Raw genomic sequence first — 23,236 nt, 5'->3', positions numbered from 1 at the left:
ATTAGTGAAAGGAGGATAAAAAGGATTAATACCATCCAAATACTAGTGTATTTAATGAATTAACAATTACTATCTCAGTAACAGCTTTTCAAAATTAGAGCTGTATCAGGATTTTTACAAATGAAAGCACTACAAGTTTTCCAGTATGGGAAAAATGATCAGACCTGTCAAGATACACACCAAGTGTGAAGGGCACAGAAAGTGGAATTAGATCTAATATTTTGTAGGGTCAAAAGATTAGTTTCAAATTTAAAAAGACAAAAAAATTGTGATAAATTTTAAATGCAAGTTCTACAAAAGTCATACTCTTCAGTTTCTTCTTTTGTTGTCAAAAAATATCTACACATACATGGACATACACACGTGTAAGTATGACCTTTCAGTTTATTCTTTAAAATACAACTTTCAGGTCACATGATTACTATGCACTGACAGGATTTCCGTTATAAGAAATCATCACTTAACGTAATGATTCTTCATTTCAATGTTAAGCACTTTCCCAAGTCTCAAATCTCTTGAAGAAGTTCCTTCTTCTCCTCAAAATAATTCTGAAACCATTCAATGTGTTCAATCTTCTGTTTAACACTGAGGTATGGGTTTTTTGAAAGCCCACAGATGACTAATTCCATGAAATGGCGAATAGGTCCTTGCTTGGGAAAGTCTTTGAGGTGTTTCTCCAGAAAGATATGTTCATGAAATTCAGCATCATCCTCCATCCCTAACAGAAAGTACAAAAAAAAAAGACGACAAAGTTTTTATAACAGCAAATTTAAAGTAAAAAACAATAGTTTGCAAATGATCTTAAATTATTAAAATTAACAGGTTTTTGCCCTTTAATTCTTTTGCACAGTTAAGCCAACCACACAGAAGTGGAAGAAACTGCAGAATTTTAAAACGTTAATTTCTTCCTCTACACAAAAATGTCAGCAGATATCATACTCCTGTCTACCATATTACTTTCATTTCGTGCTCTCACTTATAAGAATATCTAATATTTAAATCAACCTTCTGGCTGGTAATCTTGCTGAAAGCTGATATCAGGGCAGGAGCAGGGAGATTAATTAAAAAAATAAATCAGTCTTCTTGCTAAAACCCTGTCTGTTCAATACATGAAAATTTTGTTTCATCATGTGTACCACCCTTTTAGATTGAGAACACTTTCTTAATGAATTCTGTAAGAAAACATTGATTGCCTAAATTGTGCAGAGGATTAAAGAATACAAGCTAGTCTTGAACAAATGAGGCAACCTTATAAAGTATCTAATACTGAACAGCTACCACACTTGCATGTTTACTCCAAGTCATGCTTTTAACATTCTGTTGATAGCAAATGGGCACAGAAAATTGTTTTTCTAACACTTTCTGAATCTGTGAGTGCATGCTGATGTAAAAATGTTGTGTATCTCACCAGCTGCTACTTTTAAGTCATAACCAGCACTAAAGATGATGCATTCAAAAGCATCCACAGGAACACGGGACAAGGGATTATTACTGTGGATATCTAATCAAGCACAGCTCAGATCCTACGGTAAAGTTTTGATCTCTGTCCTGTTGATCTATTTTGCTGTTGTTCATATTATGATGCTAGCGGACACAAAACCAAGATTCAGAACACAAATTCCTTTCTCAGTTCCAAATTCTGAGACAAAAAAACAAGGCAAAGTGGGATTTGCAACTGATTTCTTCAGTTAAGGATACGTGAAAATTTTTTTGATCTCAATTTGCTATAGATTCGTAAATGACATTTGCACCTTTAAATACATGTCTGTTATTAAAGAAAAATATTGCATATGAACATTTCTAGACAACAAAAGTGGGAGTTTTACACCACAGACATAAATGTACATGTTTTTCTATACTAGCTAGCATATGATACATTATTTGATGACATTAAATCAGGAGTACTAAAATGGAGGTAATTAAGCCACATCAGTCACAGGCTTCCTCCAGTGTTAGAGCTTTTACAGTTTCAGAAGAAATGATGGTCACATTATTTCTTTCCTGTTTTAAACTTTAGATACTCCAATAACTGAAAAAGCTGGGAAATACCTCTATTTTTCCCAGAAATATGTGAGCATACCAATACCAGCTACATGCCATATTTATTTCCCTTATCCTTGAAAAAGGAAGCACGTTTCCTACTTCAGAAGCTCTCTTCTTTTTCCTTTAAGGAAAAAAAAAAAAAAGAGGTCATGTCAGCTTCAGAAGGTATATTTCTGCTGTGCTTGGAAACCTATGTCCGCTTACAGAAACACAGACATGATCCTTTTACCATGCCACCCACACCAACCTTCCCCCGCCAAGGGAAGGTGGAATCTCACTGTACCTGGATGCTGATGGTTGCTTTCACAAGTTAACATTCTTTCTAGATTTCCATACTTCTGCTGGTCACAAAAATCCAAGAGAACTAAACTAACAAGCCCACTACTGAAAGAATCTGAATAATGTTGACAGCAAAATACGGCCTTCTGGATGCTCTTTTTTTAGGGATAGATACAGGGTATCACAAGAGATTATGTCTAACTAATCATTTCACCAATTTTCATCTCTAACCCAGAAGAAATTAAACCATTTATAATCTCACAGAAATGCAGGTCAGAAGAAAATATTACATGATGTATTTTGATCTCCCATTTGTCAAAGACACGATACATAATTTGGGGATGAAGTGTTAAGTCCAAATATTTCAGTTAGACCACATATTTCAGTCCTCAAAAAAGTAAAGTGTGCATCACAAAAAGAAACCACAATTGCCCAAAGCATCAAAGGCTGAGACCTCTGGTGGGAAATGATTAGATGAGATATGCTCTCATGACTCCCCACACCCCCAGCAAGCCATAACTCCTGCTGCATGGGAAGAACAAGCCTGTCTGTCCCTCAGCCTCTCTTGCACTGTCCTCAGAAACCTAATTTGAAAGAACATGCATAGTGGGAGTGTAAAGTAGAGGATTTTCTTTATCAACCTCAAAGCAAGAAGCCACCCACTCTCAAGATCCTATTTCCAATCCCCTACATACTACAAAACAGAAAGTCTGAGGAATTTCTCTAACTAAAACACTAACCCTTCCAGAACATGAACAAACTTGCCTTAAAGATGACATCTCAAATGCAGATGTCCACCCGTATAGGGAGTGTGCTGACAGGCTACAAAGATGACCAAGTATCCTGATCTAGTGAAAGACATCCCTGCTTAAGGCAGGGGTTTGGACTAGACGATCTTGAAAGGTCCCTTCCAACACAAACCATTCTGATTCTAGGATTTTTTAGGATGAGATAAATCATGCTCTTACAGTAGGTCCCTAAAATAGACTCAGAATTAGCAAAGCAACCCCCCACCCCCCCCACAAAATGGTTGTGTAACATTTGCCACCTCTCTTGGCAAACTGATCCAATGCTTCTCTGCTGGGAACAGCACCTCAGCAAAACAGGACTTGGTGAACCTTTGCCTACAGAAGCCAGAGGCAACTGAGGCAATGACTTTCTGAGACTTCCATTAAGCCTACCACTTTTGCCATCAAAATCTCTGGCCCACCAGAAGCATTTGCTCCTCTGAATGAGCTGCTAAAGCAAAGTAGCACCAATAACCTGCACTGTCCTTTTCAATGACTGCACTCTTCGGGATTTGAGTCACCAAGGCATAAATGCAAATAAATAATTTCTAGAAGGGGCAGAAATCAATGTTTTTCCCAACTTTTTGCTATGGCAACTCACAGAGCAGAACCAAAGCTACTGGAAGCAGAAGAGGCAAGCAGAAAGAAGGAGGAGCGAGAACAATGTTACACAAGCTATACTAATGGTTTGCTAATCTGGTAAAAATTAATCAGAGGTCAGAGAGATGGAGAGAAAAAAAAAAAAGGGTAGTTTTCTGCCTAACTGTGACTTCAACTGTATCAGATAATGGAAAGGACAGGCAGGATCAGACAACAGGGAAGTGGGGAGTGGAGGGAAGACTGCTACTGGCCACTGTGGCGAGCCAGTACATCCAGCCACATCTTCAGATGTTCACACCAAGGCCAGAGAAGTTTTAGAAGTCATGACCTTGCCCTGATGCCTCAAAGCACAGCACTGTGCCTTGGTAAAGCACTCTAACGAGAATACCAGAGATGCTCTGGAGCCAAGGAAAAGTTATAAGCAGTCTTCCTTCTTTTCTATATTTGATTTAAAACTTTAAAGGCTTTCATAATGCTGTAAGTTGAACATTCATGCTGCCTGAAAAGAAAATTTAATTACACTTATGTTTTTAAAGCCACATAGCATAAAAGAAAAATCACACACTTCTTGATACAAAAGAAGCTGAGATAATGTCATCCTGTTGAGGGAAATGACTGTCACAAACTGCAAAATTAACAGCAGGAAGGGGCACCTTTCTTTTGCTGAGCCACTGAAATTACAGTATGTTTATATAATTGGAGCGAGGTTCTCAAGCTTTTAATTGTGCTTTGACATACCTGATCTGATAAACAGACTGTGGCTGGCAGTTTGATAGGATGGAATTTACTGACTTGGTATTTCAACCTGAGAGGTGAAAGATTTTGGAATGCTCCACTGGAATTTTCCACATGACTCGTCTTTGTGGACAAATCAATAAAGATTCTTGTTTAAGTATATGTAAAGACTCTTTGTCCATTTGCCACCCCATCCCAGACAGCACAGTTCCAGCCGCATTGCTGCAACAGAAAAATCATTGGCCGCCAAAGACGCCTGGTCCACTTACAGCCCCAGACAGCAGGGTTCCAGCCACATTACAACAACAGAAAAACCATTGGCCACAGTGGTTTTAAGCTTGCAAAAACATGACTAGAGTATACTCGAATTTCTACATGATGGAACAGATCAATTCTGGGAGCAGTGATTAAATTCTGTGAAGAAACTGCCAAAATAGGATGAGAATAAACATTAAGAAACAATGAAGCACATTATGCAATTTGCAACTCAGTATAGGACAGATTTTCAAAGACTCCCAGCTTCAGATATTAACCTGTTTTGCTTTCAGTGACTGAATCATTCTAAAGTAGTTCTGTTTGATGTCTTTAAAGTCTTTTTTTTTAAAAAAAAAACCACCACAACCAAGCTCTCCCTGAAGTTACCAAGTCCCCTTTCCTAAAGTGTACGCTTGCTTTGTGTAGTTCTTCCCTTCCTTAACACTCACTCTCTCTTTGTTGGCTTAACTTCACACAGAGCTGGGGTGGTGTTTGTTTTTTGTTTTTTTTAATGGTAATAAAGTAAATACTGTGCACAAAGATGTCTACTTAAGATAGATGCCCAGAGTGAGTGAATATTGTGACTGTTTATTCTTATGAAACAGAGAGAACAAAGGGAGCAAACAACTGTTTAACACTCAGTGGTGCAGATATGGAATTGTCAGATAGCTGATTAGGATCCAGCTAGCCACTTGGTCTGGGAGACACACCGAAGAACAGAATCAACATTATAAAACGCACACAGCAGTTTTAAGATTCCCCATCCTCTGCTAGAAGCTTCTTTAAGAAGCTGCATAGTAAAAGCTATTATGTAATAGACTTGAATGGTCTCTTGATTGAAAGCATTTGGGCTAAGGGAGGGAGGGAGGGATTTCTCCCCTTTTTGGCAGCAGCCAGTCCTCAGATCAGCCAAATCACCTGCAGGATTTCACCTGAAGAGAGCCAGAACGAGTTCATCTGAAACACCTCTAATTTAGGACAGTTGGAAGTTACATTTATTTACAATCAAATGTATGATTCGTAGCTGAAGCACTATGTTAAAACAGTCAAAGGTCATAACATGCTCTTATTCTCAAAAAAGATAAATATAGACAGATAATAAAAGTTAACGGTGCATGTACCAGCTTCATTGTCAATTGGGAACTCCCACAGTATTCCTTCTTTTGTCCACTGGATCATCTCCTCAAAACCATTTCGGGGAGGCTGTGCAGTTACTGCTGCAATCTCCTTAGCGAATTCCAGATCCCAAATTGTTGGTGAAGATACTAAAAAGAAATTTTGTAAAGATCCATCAGCATGTCAAAGCCTTTCTCATTAGCTAAAACAAAGTCCTTTAATGTTAACCTTTACAGAGACTAATACTTTCAGCTGTGCAAATTTTTCTACCTTAGATGTTAGCATCACCTTTCTCAAATGAGAATTCTCTGTTGAGATGAAAGTCCATTAAATTCTCAAATGTCTGGTGAAAACATATTCTGAGGGGACAATTTTTAAGCCTTTCACAGAGAACAGAAATTTAATTTTTCCACCGTCTTTTTTTCTCTTTTGTCTCTCACAAATTGTACATAAGGCAAACTAGAATGACGGATTTATAGATATATAAATACTTATATCTAGAACTAGACTGATGGACTCTGCTAAAGGAATCTCGCTTACTACAGGAGTTTTCAGGTAATTCACAATTATCTCCTTCAGGGAGACAATTCAATCTACAGATGATGGCAATTCCTTCTCCAGCACTCATAAGTATCCCAGTTTTGTCTCTTGGGCTGGAGAAATCCTGACTTCCTATTCTTCTTCCAAAGTCAAACAGTCCCTTTAGGGATGCATTTTTCCTGATGCATACAATTTATTTATTTTAAAATCAAAGCGTACTCATATGGCAGCAGAATTACTCTTAAGGAGTTCCTGCCCCTCCACCCAGGAGAACTGGTCATGAGCCCAGTCTGAACAGCATCACTGGAGTGAAGGGAACAAGCTGTTACCACAGGACAGGGAGGAACTGCTTGGGAGTGCCTTGGGCTGCTGTCTCATGAGCTGGTCTAAGTCGCACCCCCCTTTGTTTCTTGTCTCCCCCTGTTATCAATTCACCCTAAGTTCCTTGGAACAGAGATCTTGATGTGAATTCAAATGTTATAGTCCATTTGAAGTGGATCATGGCCAGCTATTATTTTACTACTCATAAGTGTAAGTATTTGAAACTAAGATATAATTTTGTTTGGCTCAGTGACTTACAACTCAACTGGATTTTAAAAAAATTCCCCCTCCTTTATGAAAAAAATAAAATGAAAGGTCAATCAGTATTTTTTACATACTGGAAAGTGTTTTCATTTTTTGTGTTAAATCAGGAGATACTTTTTCAAATTATCTCTTACTTAGCAGGGAGATTTCCAGAAATATATTCCCTATTTCCCTACTTTTATTTAACGGCTGGAGGCAGAAATAAAATATAGATAAAAGACAACATGAAAAACCATACAAGACTGAAATTATTGTCCACATCTTAAAGAATAACTTCTAATAATGCACTAATAGTAAACCTTCTAATAGAAGAGAACAGAAACTAGGTTTTTCAAGCTTGCAGTAAAGCTGATAAAGATTGTATTTTCAACTCTGTGAAACAGAAAATATTACTGCTATTTTATGTTAACAGTTATGAGTAATTTTTTCAGGATGCCAATTTACTTCCAGTTAACACTCAGATTTTCAAAATAGTCAATACATAAGATAAAACTTGCTTTTCTGTCATGTATAAACAGTATTTTAACTCATTATCTCCACTAATATGAGCCAAAAAAGTGAAAGCAAATGAATCAAAGTATCACACTGGTATTCCCAAGATTAATGCAAAAAAATTATTGTCATCAGGCTTAGACAGTAAACTGAGTAGTAAATTTCCTTGGCTTAGAATATATTATAGACTTTCTCAAGGCTACCTGGAATCAAGCAAGAAAACGCCATAAAAAGCTGAAAGAAGCTTAATTCTTAATATCTAATTACAAAGCCAATAAACTCCACTTGCACTCTTACGCAATTTGTGTGCATTCCAGTTCTGTGTTAAAAAAGTGTATCTCAACTTTTTATCTATGGTGACTACTATGTGCTGTTGCATAAGCACTATGCTCATGCAAAAAGGAAAGGTTAAATTATCACCATTTTAGCTGAGAAAATTTGATTCAACTCAAATGCCAGTTACTTGAATACCAATTTGTCAAAATAGCTAAAAACAAATGCTGCATCATGCATTACATTTTTATATATAAAATTGACCGATTTTAAGGAAACTGCCAGTCTTAAACAACAGCAAATTGACTTCCATTCTAATAAACAACTGTCAAAGTCCACCACAGAGGGGGATGCATTCAGAAAGCTCACAGCTGCTTGAAAAATACGCAAAGAGCATTATCTGTCATTTTACTAAAGAAATTAAGTAAACAAATTAATTTCTCCCTGCAGTTTTAAGTGTAAAGAAAAGGAGAAAACTACTGACCTAGAATCTGGCAAAGACTAACAGTCCTACTCTTGAAATAGAAACAAATACATATCATTTTCTAAGATATCAGAGAGGAATATTATTTCTACAGCTTATGGCTTTATATATAGAGTTCTAAGACACTACACTGGAATAAAGTCTTTTTTTTCCAAAGGGCCTCAAGAATAGCTTACAGCAAACAGTGTATTAAAGATCAGTGCTAACAATCCACAGTTTCATTGTTCAAAAAGAAAAGCAAGGGAGAGAGTTCTTTATGTGACTTGCCCACATTCACAAAGTCTTACCCAAAACCCAATCTGTAGTAAAGCTAAATCTTCATGCATGAAAGCTGTCCCCCTCATGTGGCATTAAGACTGTTCCCGCAGAGCTGTGCCCTTCAGTGAATAGGAAGGTGGGTCATACCTGTTTTGCCATTGTTTTTATCTTACATGAGTTTTGGCACATATATTTGGTGGATAAGGAATTGACTGGATGGTTGCATCCAGAGAGTGGTGGTCAATGGGTCAGTATCTGGATGGACATCAGTGACATGTTGTCACTGTTTTGGTATCTTCATCAAAGACACACAGAGTGGGATCGAGTGCACTGCAAGCAAATTTGCACATGACACCAAGCTAAGTGGTGCAGTTGACACATCTGAGGGACGGAATGCCATCCAGAGGGACCTGGACAAGCTTGAGAAGTGGGCCCATGTGAACCTCGTAAGGTTCAACAAGGCCAAGCAAGGTCCTGCACGGGCTGGGGCAACACCTGCTACCACTACAGGCTGAGGGATGAAGGGATTGAGAGCAGCCCTGAGGAGAAGGACTTGGGGATCCTGGTGGATAAAAAACTAGACATGAGCCAGCAATGATCACTGGCAACCCAGAAAGCCAAGTGGCTTTATAAAAAGAGGCCAGCAGGTCGAGGGAGCTGATTCTGTCCCTCTACTCCACTCTGGTAAGACCTCACCTGGAATACTGAATCCAGCTCTGGAATCCTCAGTACAAGACAGACATGGACCTGTGGGAGTAGGTGCAGAGGCAGGCCACAAAAATGATCAGAGCACTGGAACACCTCTCCTAGGAGGAAAGGCTGAGAAAGTGGGGGTTGTTCAATCTGGAGGAGGCTCCAGGGAGCCTTTCAACATTAAAGGGGGCTTTAAGAAAGACAAGGACAGACTTTTTAATAGGACCTTATGCAATAGAACAAGGGATGATGGTTTTAAAATAAATGAGGTTAGATTCAAAATAGATACAAGGAAGACATTTTTTACAACAAGGGTGGTGAAACACTGGAACAAGTTGCACAGAAAAGTGGTAGATGCCTCATCTCTGCCAACATTCAAGGTCAGGTTGGATGGGGCTCTGAGGAACGCGATCTAGTTGAAGATGTCCCTGCTCACTGCAGGGGGGTTGGACTAAATGACCTTTAAAGGTCCCTTCCAACCCAAACCATTCTATGATCCTAAATGTATATGAAGAGCTTTCAGAGTAGGTAAAGCAAGGCATCGTTTGTCATCCACTTAAAGGATCTTTCAAGCTACACACACAACACTAAACAAGAGAAGGCCAGAAAGCAACTGAGTGTCTGATACTGGTTTTTTTCTACCCTGCTTATGCTTAGTCGCTGCAGAGCACACTTGTTTTCCTGGGACCACAGCCTTCTGTTTCTCTCCCATAAAATCAATGCAGAAAGCTTGCAACTTGACAAGCTAAACTACTGGAGCAAACATAACCATTCTCCAGGCTGGTTTTACGCTCACAGAAGAAAGACTGGCCTTAGTGACAAAAAGCCAGTTTTACCCTTCAAGTTCAGTAACAGACTGCCCTGATGAGTACAGAAAACAATCTGTTACACTGCATGGAAGTTTTGCTTGCTAAAAAAAAAAAAAAATTAGAAAAAAAAATTCAGAGTTACATTAAAGTATTCATTTTTTTATAGGTCTAAAAAAGCAGGAAGTTAACAGGTCATAAGTCTCCTTCACAACAGTGAATCTCTTGACATTCCAAAAATTCAGAACTTGGCTTCACTGGGTTTTTCATTATTGAATTTCCACTAACCTGTTTTCAGTGCGTTTTCTGTTTCTTTAGAAGCCTTACTGAATATATTAAGCCTCCTTCCTACTTTGAGACTTCTATAAACAAAAAAGAAAAACGATATTTAGTATTTCACAACATTTCACAACACTGCCAGATAACACATTTAAAAGCAGAAAATACTCTCATGAACTAACAGATCTCTGGAGGGGAAAAAAAAAAAAAAAAAAAAAAAAAAAGAGATAGTGACTCTCACTAAATCCTCAGGGTTTTAACTAGAGAAAGTGTTTATGACTTTATTATTCATCTGTAACAGAGCTTCCCAAAATGTTTCCCAGTGAAAGAATGAGCATAAATCAAACACTATATTTTCAGCCATGTTTTACTGAAATATTTAGGAATCTGATCAAAGCTAAACAGTATCAAACCACAGTACTCAAGCAACTTTACAGTTACAACTAAAAAGTGAATCTGGTGATCTGTGTTTTTTCCCTGTAAAAAAATATTGCACAACTCAGGAAGAGAAAAGGCAACAGCTAAACTAAACAATTCCTGCTTGATGACATAAATAGCCTTTTGGAAGATTACACAGTTACCTCTCTGCCATAATGACAAACACTCAAAATATATCTGTACAATATATTTTAAAGAGCATCACCCTGATGCTCTCTCTTCTGAATATAAAAATATTTCACTCTTGACCATCTATTTTGAATTGTATTTATCTTCAGCATAAGCCCATACTAAAAAAAAACCTAAAAATCCAAGAGTTCAACAAGTAATCAAAATAAATTTTCTTATAAATGGAAACAAAGAAAAAACAATGCTTTTACTGTAGAACACACTGAACTTTAGAACAAATGATTCTTTTAACCACACAATCTTCCAGGTTTCCACTGAAATTATAATAGTTCCTACTTTATGTTATTACATATTCACTGTTACCCTAGTGATACTTGCCCTTCCTGACCTTAAATTTCACCTCTCTGGATTTACTGCAGATTTCTGATGGCCGCAACTACTTCTGCAAACCTGCTCTTGTCATACTACATTCTACTGATGTAACTACCCTGGATCTATTTCAGCACAGAGCAATCTAATTACAGAGCCTTAAAAGAATGTTGATTTACGATTGTATTTTCCTATCTGTAATTCCCAATAACACTGGCCGAAGATACAAGCGTGACTTGGAGGAAGATTTATTTTAAAATGACTAGTTCAGATTACTATAAAGCAGCATCACTCATTTCACTGAAATCTACTAACTCGATTTAAACTTAGATATTCTTCCTAACCCAGTCTTTTCATATTATCACTAGATAAGTACGCCCATTAGATTTTTCAGGGATGAAGGAGGAAACTTAGGACTTAAACTGGAGACAGTTTGCTCATTACAGGGATTTTTAAAACTATTTTCAGGTTTCTAAAGGTACATACCAAGTACATTCTCATCACACAAAGAGAGCAAGACAGCTTCTCAGATATCATAAATTTAATAAATGTTCTCAAACATAAGTGAAATTCGCTTTACTTTGCAGTATGTTAATAAAATGTTTAGCAAAGACATAAAATAATACACACTGCACAAGCAAGTAATACCTCAGGTTTTCAGTTTATACTTCTAGTTCATATTATTTCTATTCTTTCAAACTTGAAAAACTTTTAATCCAACACCTTAAATAAAGTATTTCTCATAGTCAAGAATCATAGCATAATAACAAAATTATTTTCATGTGACTACCAACACTGTCTGATAATTATCCCTAGATTAAAAATATCTATAGAGCTATTCAGCAGCTGATAATGAAGTCAGTTGCCTTGCTCCTCAAACCGGCAGCTTATAGCTGAATTAAAACCACAGGACAGAAATATCTAAGTCAGGAGGGCTTGGTCAAGAACCTTGTTCCACTTCTTCTGTTCAGTTTCCATTACAAGAAGCCCCCCTTGCACTTCCTACAAGCTTTGCATCAGGAAAAGAAAACACTGCTTGCTGGCCTTCTTGAAGAGGCCCAAGAGATACTTTCCTTAACACACCTTAACAGTTCGGTAGTTCAAGAACAAGGAAGTTACTCAGAAACATTTCAGCAATCAGGTTAAGTTCTCCTAATGACTGCCTATAAGCTGCCACTGAGGTTTTTTTGCACGATTTACATACTTCAATGCATATGTTCTGATTTGTTCCTTATGGAAAGCCACAATTCTGTGTTTACGATATATTGAAATAGATGTCTTGACCAAAGAGGACAGAATATTGTACATCTACTCATCTGAAAATTTATGGGTTTTCTTAGTTATCCAAATTCTGTCTTCAGCATTATCTATCTAAGCGCAAATGACTCCTTCAACTTCCAGCCCCTAACCTCAAGAAAAGGGGATTAATTTGTAAAGTAAAACTAATGATTACAGAAGTTAATCTTACTAAAAACAACGGCCAGAGAAAGAATATACTGAGAAGGAATGTGATGGTGCACTGCCATGAGAAAAATCAGAAGACTGCAGGCAAGAAAGCATAGCTTACAGGAGTAAAACAAAAGCACTCCTTAATTCATTGAGAAATAGACTGGCCACATAAACCAACAGCAAGATAAATTTAAGGAGTACCCTGAAATCATCATGTAAATTGTAAAGTTCATTTCACAGACAATTATAGTGTCACAGACAACAGAGAAATCAATTACAAAATGACTTCTTAGTTGCAACAAGATGGTAAAAAAATAAAACAACTTTAAAATCTCTTCAAAAACCCAACAGAATGGATGAAACTTTTCTAAACAGAACATTTAAATGTTTTCCATTAGATGGAAGTCTTCAAAGCCTCCATTTCCCAAAAAGTTAAAAAGTTATATAAAACTGTATTATGCTTAAGTGAGAATAATTTAAACTGGTTAATGAACACACATTTCAGTACTAAGTATTTTTAATTATCTAAAATTATCTGATTAGCTGCTTCATATTAACTAGTGTGTTCTCACAGAAGTTTATTTCAATGCTAACAGTACTTTTCTTGAAAAATACTTAATTTCTTTAAGCTCTGAAGTACCATGGTAACATGAATACGTACAACTAAATTTAAAGTACTATCCATTAGTAATTGATTGCACACTCCTATTGGAAGGAAACACAACAATACCACCTTCTGTTGTCAAAAGACTGAGGTGACAATCTTTCAGGCTTGATTCTTTGATCATCCTCATCCACCCTCAAGGAAATGCGACTGGATATCCTCACACCTCTCTGAGCCGGGGACTGCCTTTTAACTGCCATTTCTGAAATAACGTTGCTGAAATGAAAAACATGAATGTAAACACTCAACAAATCAACAAAGCAAGCAAGTTTGTCATGCATATTAACCAGAAGCTCTATTCTAGGTTGGTTTCCTAAGTCTCTATGAGACAGAATTATACAGTCCTCACAAAATACACCCATTTTTAAGTCACTAAACATTCACGCCTTATTTTTTTAAACCATGTCAGTTGTTATATTCTATATAGATTAAATGAAAAGTGCTATTTCAGCCTACTAAAACTACAATGAAAGCTTTCTTAAAAATTAGTTTCCAGCTAAAACAAAAACATCATATATCCGCATACCAATATTCACAGAGTGCGCTAGGTATGTTTTCCTTAAGAAAATGAGGAATTTCTCTGGATATAAAGAATACGCTGGAATAGGGAGGTAAAAATCACCATTTTTTTGGACAGGCACTAACACTGCCCAGGGACTGAGCTGTGTGCTACTGACCAAAAGGAAGCTTGCCTTCACACATCAGCTGACAAGGGTCAATCATGCCACCATAATAAGTAGGTCACCTTTCCTGATCCACTGCAATCTGCTGCATTGCATAATCATATTACAGCATTAACAGACCACATCTTCCTTCGTAATTCTGTAGTCAAAATCATACGTGAAGAGCAAACGCTCTGATCTCTTCCAGCACTGTATGCAGCTCATTCTGAATGCAAAGGACAAAACACACCACCTTTCTGCCTCCACTAATTAGTCCCCTTAACTGTTAAGTCTGTTGGTTGGCAAAGACCAAGCTGGTAATTCGCCCTCACATCTATCCTCTCCGCCCAACTGCTTCCAGTAACACAGTCATCCAAAACTGCCACTCTCAAGTTTTAAGGCATAAATATGGTCTCAAAAAACAAAAATAGGCCAAGTAAAAAATACTGCATATCCATTTTATGAAAATCTGAATGAAATTCAAACTATGTTTTTAGCAGCTTAAGTCAAAAGAGACTTTACCGACAAAAAATAAGTACTTCTGGAAAATTGTAAAAGCTAATTGCCACATGAACACAGCAGGATTTCTCTTTGGTCTTAGATGCGGTTTCAAATGGCAGAACAAGAATAGCATCACTCCTCAAGTACCTACTCTGAAAGAAAGGCATCTAAAAACAAGTTCTAAATAATTTCATTTTAATCTTAAAGAAAAAACATCTCAGATTAGTTGTGTATCTCACACTAGAAATTACTCTATAAAGAGCCTACTGGCATTAGAGAGCTGGTGTTGGGCCAGAGGCTTGACATACTTCTGAGGGTCAAGGGGACATAATTCCTAAGGTCAGCCACACACAGCCAGGCCAACTGCTGGACTCAGCTGAGACCTAAAAGGCTGGAGTGTTCCCATGCTACAGAGGGATCAGGCTTGCTCAGAGAAGCTCTCCTCACAGCTGACCTTGATTTATTTGTGGTTTTGCACAGCAGGTCTGGACAGACTATGCCACGAAGCTATCAGATCATGCAGCCAATGGTATATTTCTCACTGGAAGTTCCAGTGTCACCTCATCATTGGTATATGAACATTTCTGGCAGTAACATTCATCACTCCACCATTAGAAGTGCCCTGTATTAACTAGAACTACAAAGATGTTTTTTGTTGCAAAACGCATTAAAACATCAGATTAAAAAGCGATACTCCAATGTACCTACAGCAGTTAGATACTACCCATGTCCCAACATGAGGTTAAAAACCTGAATTCCTAGATACTCCTGCCTTCCAGAGATGGAAACAGGTAGAGCTTTTGTAACAACCACAAATTGTCTCTCCTTCCTGATTACTAACCAATAATTATAATACTAAAAATGGAGACCCAAGGAGCTTTGGATATACTTTATCCTAAGCTCTGAATTATTTTTCTTCTTCACCCAAAACAGGAGCTGAAATTTAACTTGTAGTGCTGCAGATTTTATTTTGGTATAGTACTGTTGTAATTTCCACTGAGTGAAACTTCATCCCACGCTGAGAAAAATAAATTCCTGTATCACTAATATTTTCCCCTTCTAATGAACAACACGCTGTCCTCACACAGTCTACAAAACAAGGCAGTGAGACAACTGCACACAACAGTGACCTCTGGAGGTCATGTCACAATCCTGGCAAAAAAAGTACAAACCAAAAGAGCTGAACAACATACCATTTATTATATATCATAAGTCTCAACAGCAGTATACCAATTTTTTGCAGTTGAGCATTATACGGCTCTACTGCTTGTGAAGGTATGTCATTTTTAAATATCAGAGGAATATATATTGGCTTTTAAAACATGTCAGTGTATTGAATACAAAACTTTTCTATAAAAAATGAAGTTAAATGGCTTGTATTCTCTAGTCAAAATTTAACACAAAATAATCATGTATGAATAAAAACAACTGATTTCTCATATATTAAAAGCATTTTAGTGCCTCGCATGGACTGGAGTATTCTGCAGTATAATTCATGTCCAACCAAGTCTGACAGCTGCTGAACTTTATAAAATCAACATTTTTAAACACTGATCAGAAAGCTGAAAGTACCACATTTATCTCAGAGTCTGACTGTGAAAGGTTACTATTGACCAAGTTTTCAGTCACAAAAATCACAAGGAGTTGCTGGTCTTTCTTGAAAATTCATCTACCAGTAACTATTAAGGAAGAAAATAAAACTCTTCAGCATCCTGGGAGGAGGGGGGTAAAGTATATTCCCAGGGAGAAACAAGCTAGTTCACAAAGCTGCCTCAGGGTGCAGAACTTCCCAACTCAAAGCACAGCAAGCCAGCCATGGCATTCCTAGCCAACCAAAAAGGCTGGCTTTGGTTGAAGAAAATGCATTTTTCTAACCATTCTTTAACCGTAGTGATTCATGCACAAGCATGTTATAAAATACTGTAACAGCACCTCCTAACCCATCAATCTACTATATAGAGGCACTATATAGATGCAGGGACTTCAGCATTTACATTTCTGAAGAATTTAAACTGTCAAGAGAAAAAAAGCCTTTTTTCTTAGGCTACAATTTCCTTAGACACCTTCCTTCTTCCACAGCAGCCACAGCTGGCTAAGTGCTTCATGGAAAGTATAATGGGTGGCAAGGACAGTGAGCCCTTGATGCCAGCAGGCAGACTAACCACGTTTAGAGAAGAGCATGTATACCTTAACGAACAGATGCAGGCGCACATGAGGTTAGCCACTGCACATATTAGCTCAGGCAGTATCAATACAATCCTCCAACATCTTATCAGATACTGAAGTATGTTCTAATTATGTTAAAGTTGGCCACCCACAAACAATGCCATTATTAAGACATTTGTGTACTCTGCTCTTCTGAAAACCCCAGTGACAGAGATGGAACCACCTCACTGGTAATTAATAGTTTAAGAAACACATGCTTTATATAAAACAGTCCTTTTTTATCCTTCTTACATTAGGAGGTGTCTCTTAAGTTTCTGGTAATACTGCACACACACACCAAAAAAAAAAAAAAAAAAAAAAAAAAGCAGAAACACATGAATTTTACATAAAACAACCAGACCTCTAACCTTTAAAATACTCGGTTTTGCTCCAAGAGCCTGTGGAGAGAGAAGCTTCTGTCAAGTTCTATATGCAGGCTGAAAGGACATTATGAAAACAGAGCATACACACAGCCTTTGGAGATGCTTGCATGTACTACCTAAAACCATACTTCCTCCTCCAACAGCACAGACTTCACACGTTTGGTGAGAATTTCATTCTGCTCTCCACAACCACCATTAGCGCTCTTGGTAGAAAGAATCATGAACACAGGCTAAAAGGGAAACTTACACAGTTTCTCCCTTTTCCCTTCACAACCTCTGAAGAACATGCATTTTGTTTAACAAAGTTCTTAACTGATCATTGTGATGGTTGCAAATAGGTTGGGAAGCAAACTCGATCTATTTGCAAGCATCTGTCACATTCTTCCTTAGTTTTCAATCCCATAAAGGGTAGACATCAGCCACAAACGTCATTAGTTTGTGGGCTACTCTGTTTGCAGTTCATTGATACACATACAAAGCAAATCCTTTACTGATCCCTAGAGCAACCTACAAATAATAATACAATCATAGGCCAAACTTAAATCCCAGACTGGGACAAATTCATTTTCATAGAATAAATTAAGATGATAAGCAACCTGCAGTTCACAAACAGCCATACATAAAAGTTTCACATTCCAATTTTAAGATCCAATTTTTTGTTTAGTTCAGCCTTTCACCTGGATTTAATGCTTTATTTTGTGAATAGTTATCTAAATACTAGCTGAAGAAAAAAGAGAACCAAAAAAACTGTCCTTAGCCATCATCCAAAACAGCAGTATGCACAACTGTTTCAGCTTCCAAACAAATGTTTCTCATGTTTGAAAACCACACTGGAAACGGAGTTAAGCCAAGAGATGAGTTTCTTGGGTTGACTGGAAAGTTCTGAAAGGAAGGGTGGGGCTATAAATAGAGCTGCTCTAGTTCAGTTCTGCAGAGCTGTCATGAAAATCCACCAGTCCAGACAGAACGTCTGAAATGTCTACAAATCCATCCATTGTGTGAGAATTTCAGAAGCTTGGAAAGAAAAAATTGTTATTTTGCTAGCCTGTCCAAGAAAGTAATGATCCTGGGCAGGAAAACAATTCCATTTCTGCAAAACCATTTTAGAATGAGGATGGCAAAACTTACGAAGTTTGGTATAATCAGACCAACGATATCCCCAATATTCATTCATTCCAAGGGTATACCTGTCCAAACGCATCTTTTAGGGCCATCTTTCCAACACAGAACCCAGTCACCTTCAAGATGATATTGCGAAATCATAATTTCAAACACTATTGAGAATAACATTCAATAAACAGACCGTATGTTAATAAGTCCCCCTTTTTTCTGTTTATCTGTGGTTTCTTCATGTCTTCTTAGTTGTGCAAGAAGTTCTGATTCAGTCTGTTTCTTGTTGAGTGGTAGAGAAGATGCAACTGCAGAAACAGCCTGCACCAGTTCTGGATTTAAAGGCTTGCCTCTGTAAGAGACACAACAGATACGGAAATACAAAAAATAAAGGCCTTAATATATTAAAATTTTCATTTCTATAATGTCATTTTATGTCCTAATAACTCAAAGTTAGTTACACATCATCCCAAATGGGAGTGGCCAGGGGGACAAACAGGTTCACCCCATTTTACACTAATCATCAACTGCCAAATGACACTGACAAGCTCTTGTTCTCAAACCTCCAAAAATGGCAGCCCTACACCACTGCACGGCCACCCCAGACACGAAGCTTGAAGACCACAAGCAGCATAGACTTGAAGGGTTACAGACATGATGTAACACATTGTGGAGGGGAGCCACTTGCAAGACTAAACAATCATAATGCCATTCTTAAAACTGAGGAAAAAGGAAAAAAATTATTTTATCTGAACAGTATTTCCCCCCTTCTCAATAAAATAACTTTCCACAGGCAAATGCTAGTGCTACCTTTCAAGAGTCTCAGTGCAGAAAAAGGTACCACATGGCAGAAAGCACACATCTTTTGTCCAGATTCTCCCCTGTGATTTACTGCAATCTACATCTGTACAGCACATTCCCTTACAAGATTATTTTCCACACCTGGAAATGGCATTTGATGCTTTTTTTTGGTGCTTGATAATGAAAAAAAAAAAATGGAAAAAGGAGAAAACAGGCTAAGAGAAGTTTGTTAATGCTTTACCCCTGGATGTCTTCTGTAGTTCTCTGAAGCACAGTACGTTCACTGTCCGGGCCTTCCAGCATGTTTGTGGCTTCCTTTTTGATCTCACGTGTTTTTAACTGTTTGAGTTTTGTCCTGTAGCTCACTTCTACTGTCATATTACCAATAATGTCTAACAACTTCTGCTTTGGTGCTTTTGCTGTACCCTCCTGACTCTTTGATGCCACTTCAGTGGTGCTGTCCTTGGAAGAGGTAGATTTATTGTTCTCAGTAGAAAGCACGCTGCTTGTGCTGAAGAGTTTCTGTATTTTGCTAGATGAGATTAAAAGTTTTAAAAAAAAAAAAAAATCAGAAGTCACAAACATGTCAAACAAGTACCCTTTGAGTTTTGAAAAGGGCTACGGCACTATTTAAAACTCTTGATTATTTATGGTTTCTTCATCACAAAAATCAAGTAAACAACTTTATTTCCTCCACAAATAAACTGTGTTTAATCTATGGACTTTAAACTTCTAAAGTATCTCTGCATTAGGTAGCAGACTCTACCTGCTACTTAAATTCATTAATACTATAGAAGACCCACTGAAACTCTTAGAATGAGGCAACAGAGGGATCACTTCTAGTCACCTGAAAAAAGCCTATACACACACATTTAGCTTCACACCATTCCACATTTGTGGCACTACTATGGATCACGTTCTTCTACTCTCTGCTCTGCAATATAGCAGCCAAGCATTTGTACAGCCATATAGGGAAATGGATCCTGCTGCAAGATAACCCAGTAACAAACAAAAAGTTACTTTGGTTATTTTCTCCCCTCTGGAACAGCTCCTCTACCTAGTTTACCACAGCACTGCGAAGAAGCTAAAACCAGCACAGCGCACGCAAAGATGAAAAGCCAGGGACAGCAAGGAGCTGCTCAGGATACTGCTGCAACACAGACACAACTGAATTCTCTAGAAAAACTACCATAAACTTCAAAGAACTGTTCTCTTTAATATTCTAAAATAAAATGTTTAAATCTTTACATTCACAACTACTTATTTTGTTTAAAAATCACCTTGAAGTTACTAATATAAAGCAAAACAACTTACAATTAAATATTTATTTTGATTGAAAACACTTTAATAGATCTTAAAATACTTCAACAAATCCGAAGGAATTTTGACATATCTTCCCCCTTCTCACACACTTCTCTTTGGCTAAAAAAATCTGCTAGAATCAGCAGGCACCAACATTATTATTTCAGTCACTCTGCACTTAATAAGTCATCAGCATTATATTGTCACCATTAAACCCTAAATTTCAATGTTGAAAAGCAACAGGCAAATTTAAGGGAAGCTTCGGAACCACATTATTGAGAAGATGGTAGGAGTCCCTCTGCTTTACACTGAGCTATTTTCCACAGATCTTTATAAACACGTGTTTTTCATTAATTCAGGCCACATGCCCCTTAAAACTATTTATCCATTCAGAGACCTTTGCTTACAGTATCAGAAAAACACAGCAATGAATTAAATGAATTAATGTAGTACACTGCAGTCTGCATTACTGTATTTCACCTACCATCAGGTTTGTCTTCTGCTTAGAAGCCTATGCTTATAAAGCAAACACTGCTACAAAAGAAACCAAGCCGCTTCACCCATGAGGCTATCACAAGTACCAGCGCTCACTCAACAATGTCGAGGAGCTTTGAAACAGAAAAATAAGCACACAACTGGCTTCTCATTAAAAGCAGTTAAAGTCTTTTAATTAAAAAAAAAAAAAAAAAAAACAAAACATAAAAACCCAAAACACTTCCAAAAATTAATCAGCGTTTTGGGCATGTACCTCTGCCAACAGGCAGCACTGCTCTGCTGATACGCAGGGTGTCATGTGAAGTTATGGTACCACGGCACAATGTAAAATTACGCTCAGGTCACACACCCGATTCCTTCCCACAACTCAGAAGTGAGAAGGACGGCGAGGAAAGCAACACGAGGAACACAACCCAAACCACTCCTCTCTGCCTGATTTCACTTTCCCGACGGCTTCTGCCACCGGTGCCCGCAGCCCCAGCGGGACAGTCGGAGGCGGGCGCGGCCTGCGCGCTGCCCGGGCGGGTCTGCACCCCAGGCACCGGCAACAGGGCACCTGAAGGCCGGGCGGCGACGCTGACTAGGCCCCGCACCCCACCCGCCCGGTACAGGTACCACGGTCACGGGAGACTGTGGCTAAAAACACGAGGCCCACGTTTAAAGCAAAGGCCAACGGCGACAACCTGCTGAGGGGCACAGGCCGCGGCGAGGCACCACCACCCCCCCCGCCGCCGGGCGCCCTCTCCCCCAGGTGAAGGTACCTGCGAGTCCTCCCCTCCAGCCGCGCTAGCCCCGCCACCTCCCAGCCGCTCGCTGGCCCGGCGACGAGCCGCACGGTGAGGCGACAAAAGCCCCCGGCTGCGCCGCCGCCCCAGCCACGGACGCGGCTCCACATCGTGCCCGCGGCGCGGCGACCCGTCCCCCGGCGCTGCCGGCTGGGAACAGGGGCCGCGCCGAGCGTTCCGCGCAGCAGCGTTCCGGCCGGGAGCGGGGGGCAGTGGCACCGCCCGCCCCTCTGACAAAACCATCCCGTTACAGCCCGGCCTTTTTCTCACAGGCTGTCGGCTGCTGCTAGGAGTTACAGGCACGTAAACCACATCTTGGTTTACACTTGCCCTTGTGAGGCATTTAATAGTCGGAGGAGATAGATACCCCCAAGGATTTCAGCTGGGGCTACAAAGCGTTTACCTCTAATGATTTTGTGGAGGAAAGAAAAATATTAAGTTCACGTGTCTAATCAAATGGTTCTCATCATTCCATCACTGAGTACTCACTAAGTTGGCTCTGCATTAGGAACACCAGTCCTGCTCCAGTGGGAGCGTGGGTCACCCATGCCAGTTTCCTAAGCACCAAGTATCTATTTCTTGATACTTAAGAAATCAATTTAATAGATTCAACAGATTTGAGTTCCCAAAATACTCTTTTTTTAGTCTCCCATCAGCAGTACAGATGAGGACAACTGAAACAGGTAGCAGCACCCAGAACTGTTCTGTCATGGTATCTAAAGAGCAAAGTTACCTCTCCAAAGGACAAATGGTCTTGTATTTCACAGCTTAAGTTGCTTTAAGAAATTTAAAGTAAATTCCTATACAGCCAGCTAATTCAAGCACCTCTCACCTTTCTCTAAAGCTTGTGGTACTGAAAACAATAAATAAAAACATTTCATCCCATACCAGGCTTTCAGTGCATGGCTGGTTCCATAGTGATGTTTCGGCACCGAGTTCCTGTTAAATGCCTCACTTCTATCTGTTTTCAGAGGGAGTGCGGGTGCCCAAAGAGGAGTGTGGAGACCCTCTCTACATCTGGCACAGCTGCGGCACTTTTTTGCCTGTGCTCCCCTTTCAGATGGGTGTCAACCACAGCTCAGAGGTATCATGTAGGAAGCACACACCATCAAGGGAAGGGAAAAATGAGACAACTTTATTTTTCTGGACAAAATCTGTCCACAACTAAAGAATAACTGAGCTTACAAGTACTGAAGAGATGAAATCTGGTGGTTTCACAGTCTCTGCCCCAGGATACACCCATGACGGTTTTGGGGTGTCCAGGTTGGAGACAGACAGACACATACAGTGGATCTGCCTTGCAGCCTTTAGCTGTTGCTGAGGAAAATGGCTTCCTGCTGTGAGCACAAATACTCATGAGAACTCTGATCTAGCTGGAAAGGATCAGAGGAACTTCAGATGTACCAGAAATGGAAGGAAAATATTGGATCTGGCTCAAAACAGTCTGAAACCAAAGTGAAAACAAATATCCAATGAACTGGGAACTGCTGCTGTTGGCCAGTTTCCTCAAACTCTCTCTGGCTTTTGGCAAAATGCTGTGCTTTTTGTCCTCCCAGGGTATTTTTTCCTATTGCATGCAGTAGCAATTTCCAAGTGACTTTTTAACCTTTGATATACAAGTGCTCCATATTTCACACACAGAGATATTTTAACATAGGTAACTTCACTAACAAATGCCTTTTACTCCTAAAAATCGACTCTTTTGCATCACAACCCT

At 38.8% G+C, this 23,236-nt stretch overlaps 1 protein-coding gene across 2 annotated transcripts; it reads right to left on the bottom strand.

The window, feature by feature from the left end:
* Window positions 1-29: 29 nt before the first annotated feature.
* Window positions 30-21,650, bottom strand: MRPS31 (mitochondrial ribosomal protein S31). 2 transcript variants are annotated; one of them, XM_074913727.1, is made up of 7 exons: window positions 21,496-21,650; window positions 19,179-19,487; window positions 18,330-18,488; window positions 13,345-13,491; window positions 10,236-10,309; window positions 5,822-5,965; window positions 30-718 (listed from the first exon to the last, which is right to left on the bottom strand). In XM_074913727.1, exons 1-7 carry the CDS (start codon window positions 21,627-21,629, stop codon window positions 507-509), a joined length of 1,179 nt encoding a protein of 392 aa, XP_074769828.1. In that variant the 5' UTR covers window positions 21,630-21,650; the 3' UTR covers window positions 30-506. The 2 variants fall into 2 exon arrangements, with proteins under 2 accessions (XP_074769828.1, XP_074769818.1); XM_074913717.1 differs by having other exon boundaries at window positions 19,179-19,469.
* Between the last annotated feature and the right edge of the window lie 1,586 nt (window positions 21,651-23,236).

Source organism: Athene noctua, chromosome 1 (assembly GCF_965140245.1).
Source record: "Athene noctua chromosome 1, bAthNoc1.hap1.1, whole genome shotgun sequence".
Taxonomy (NCBI): Eukaryota; Metazoa; Chordata; class Aves; order Strigiformes; family Strigidae; genus Athene; species Athene noctua.
The sequence above is the reverse complement of the archived record's forward strand: the minus strand, read 5'-3'. Positions and strand labels throughout refer to the sequence as shown.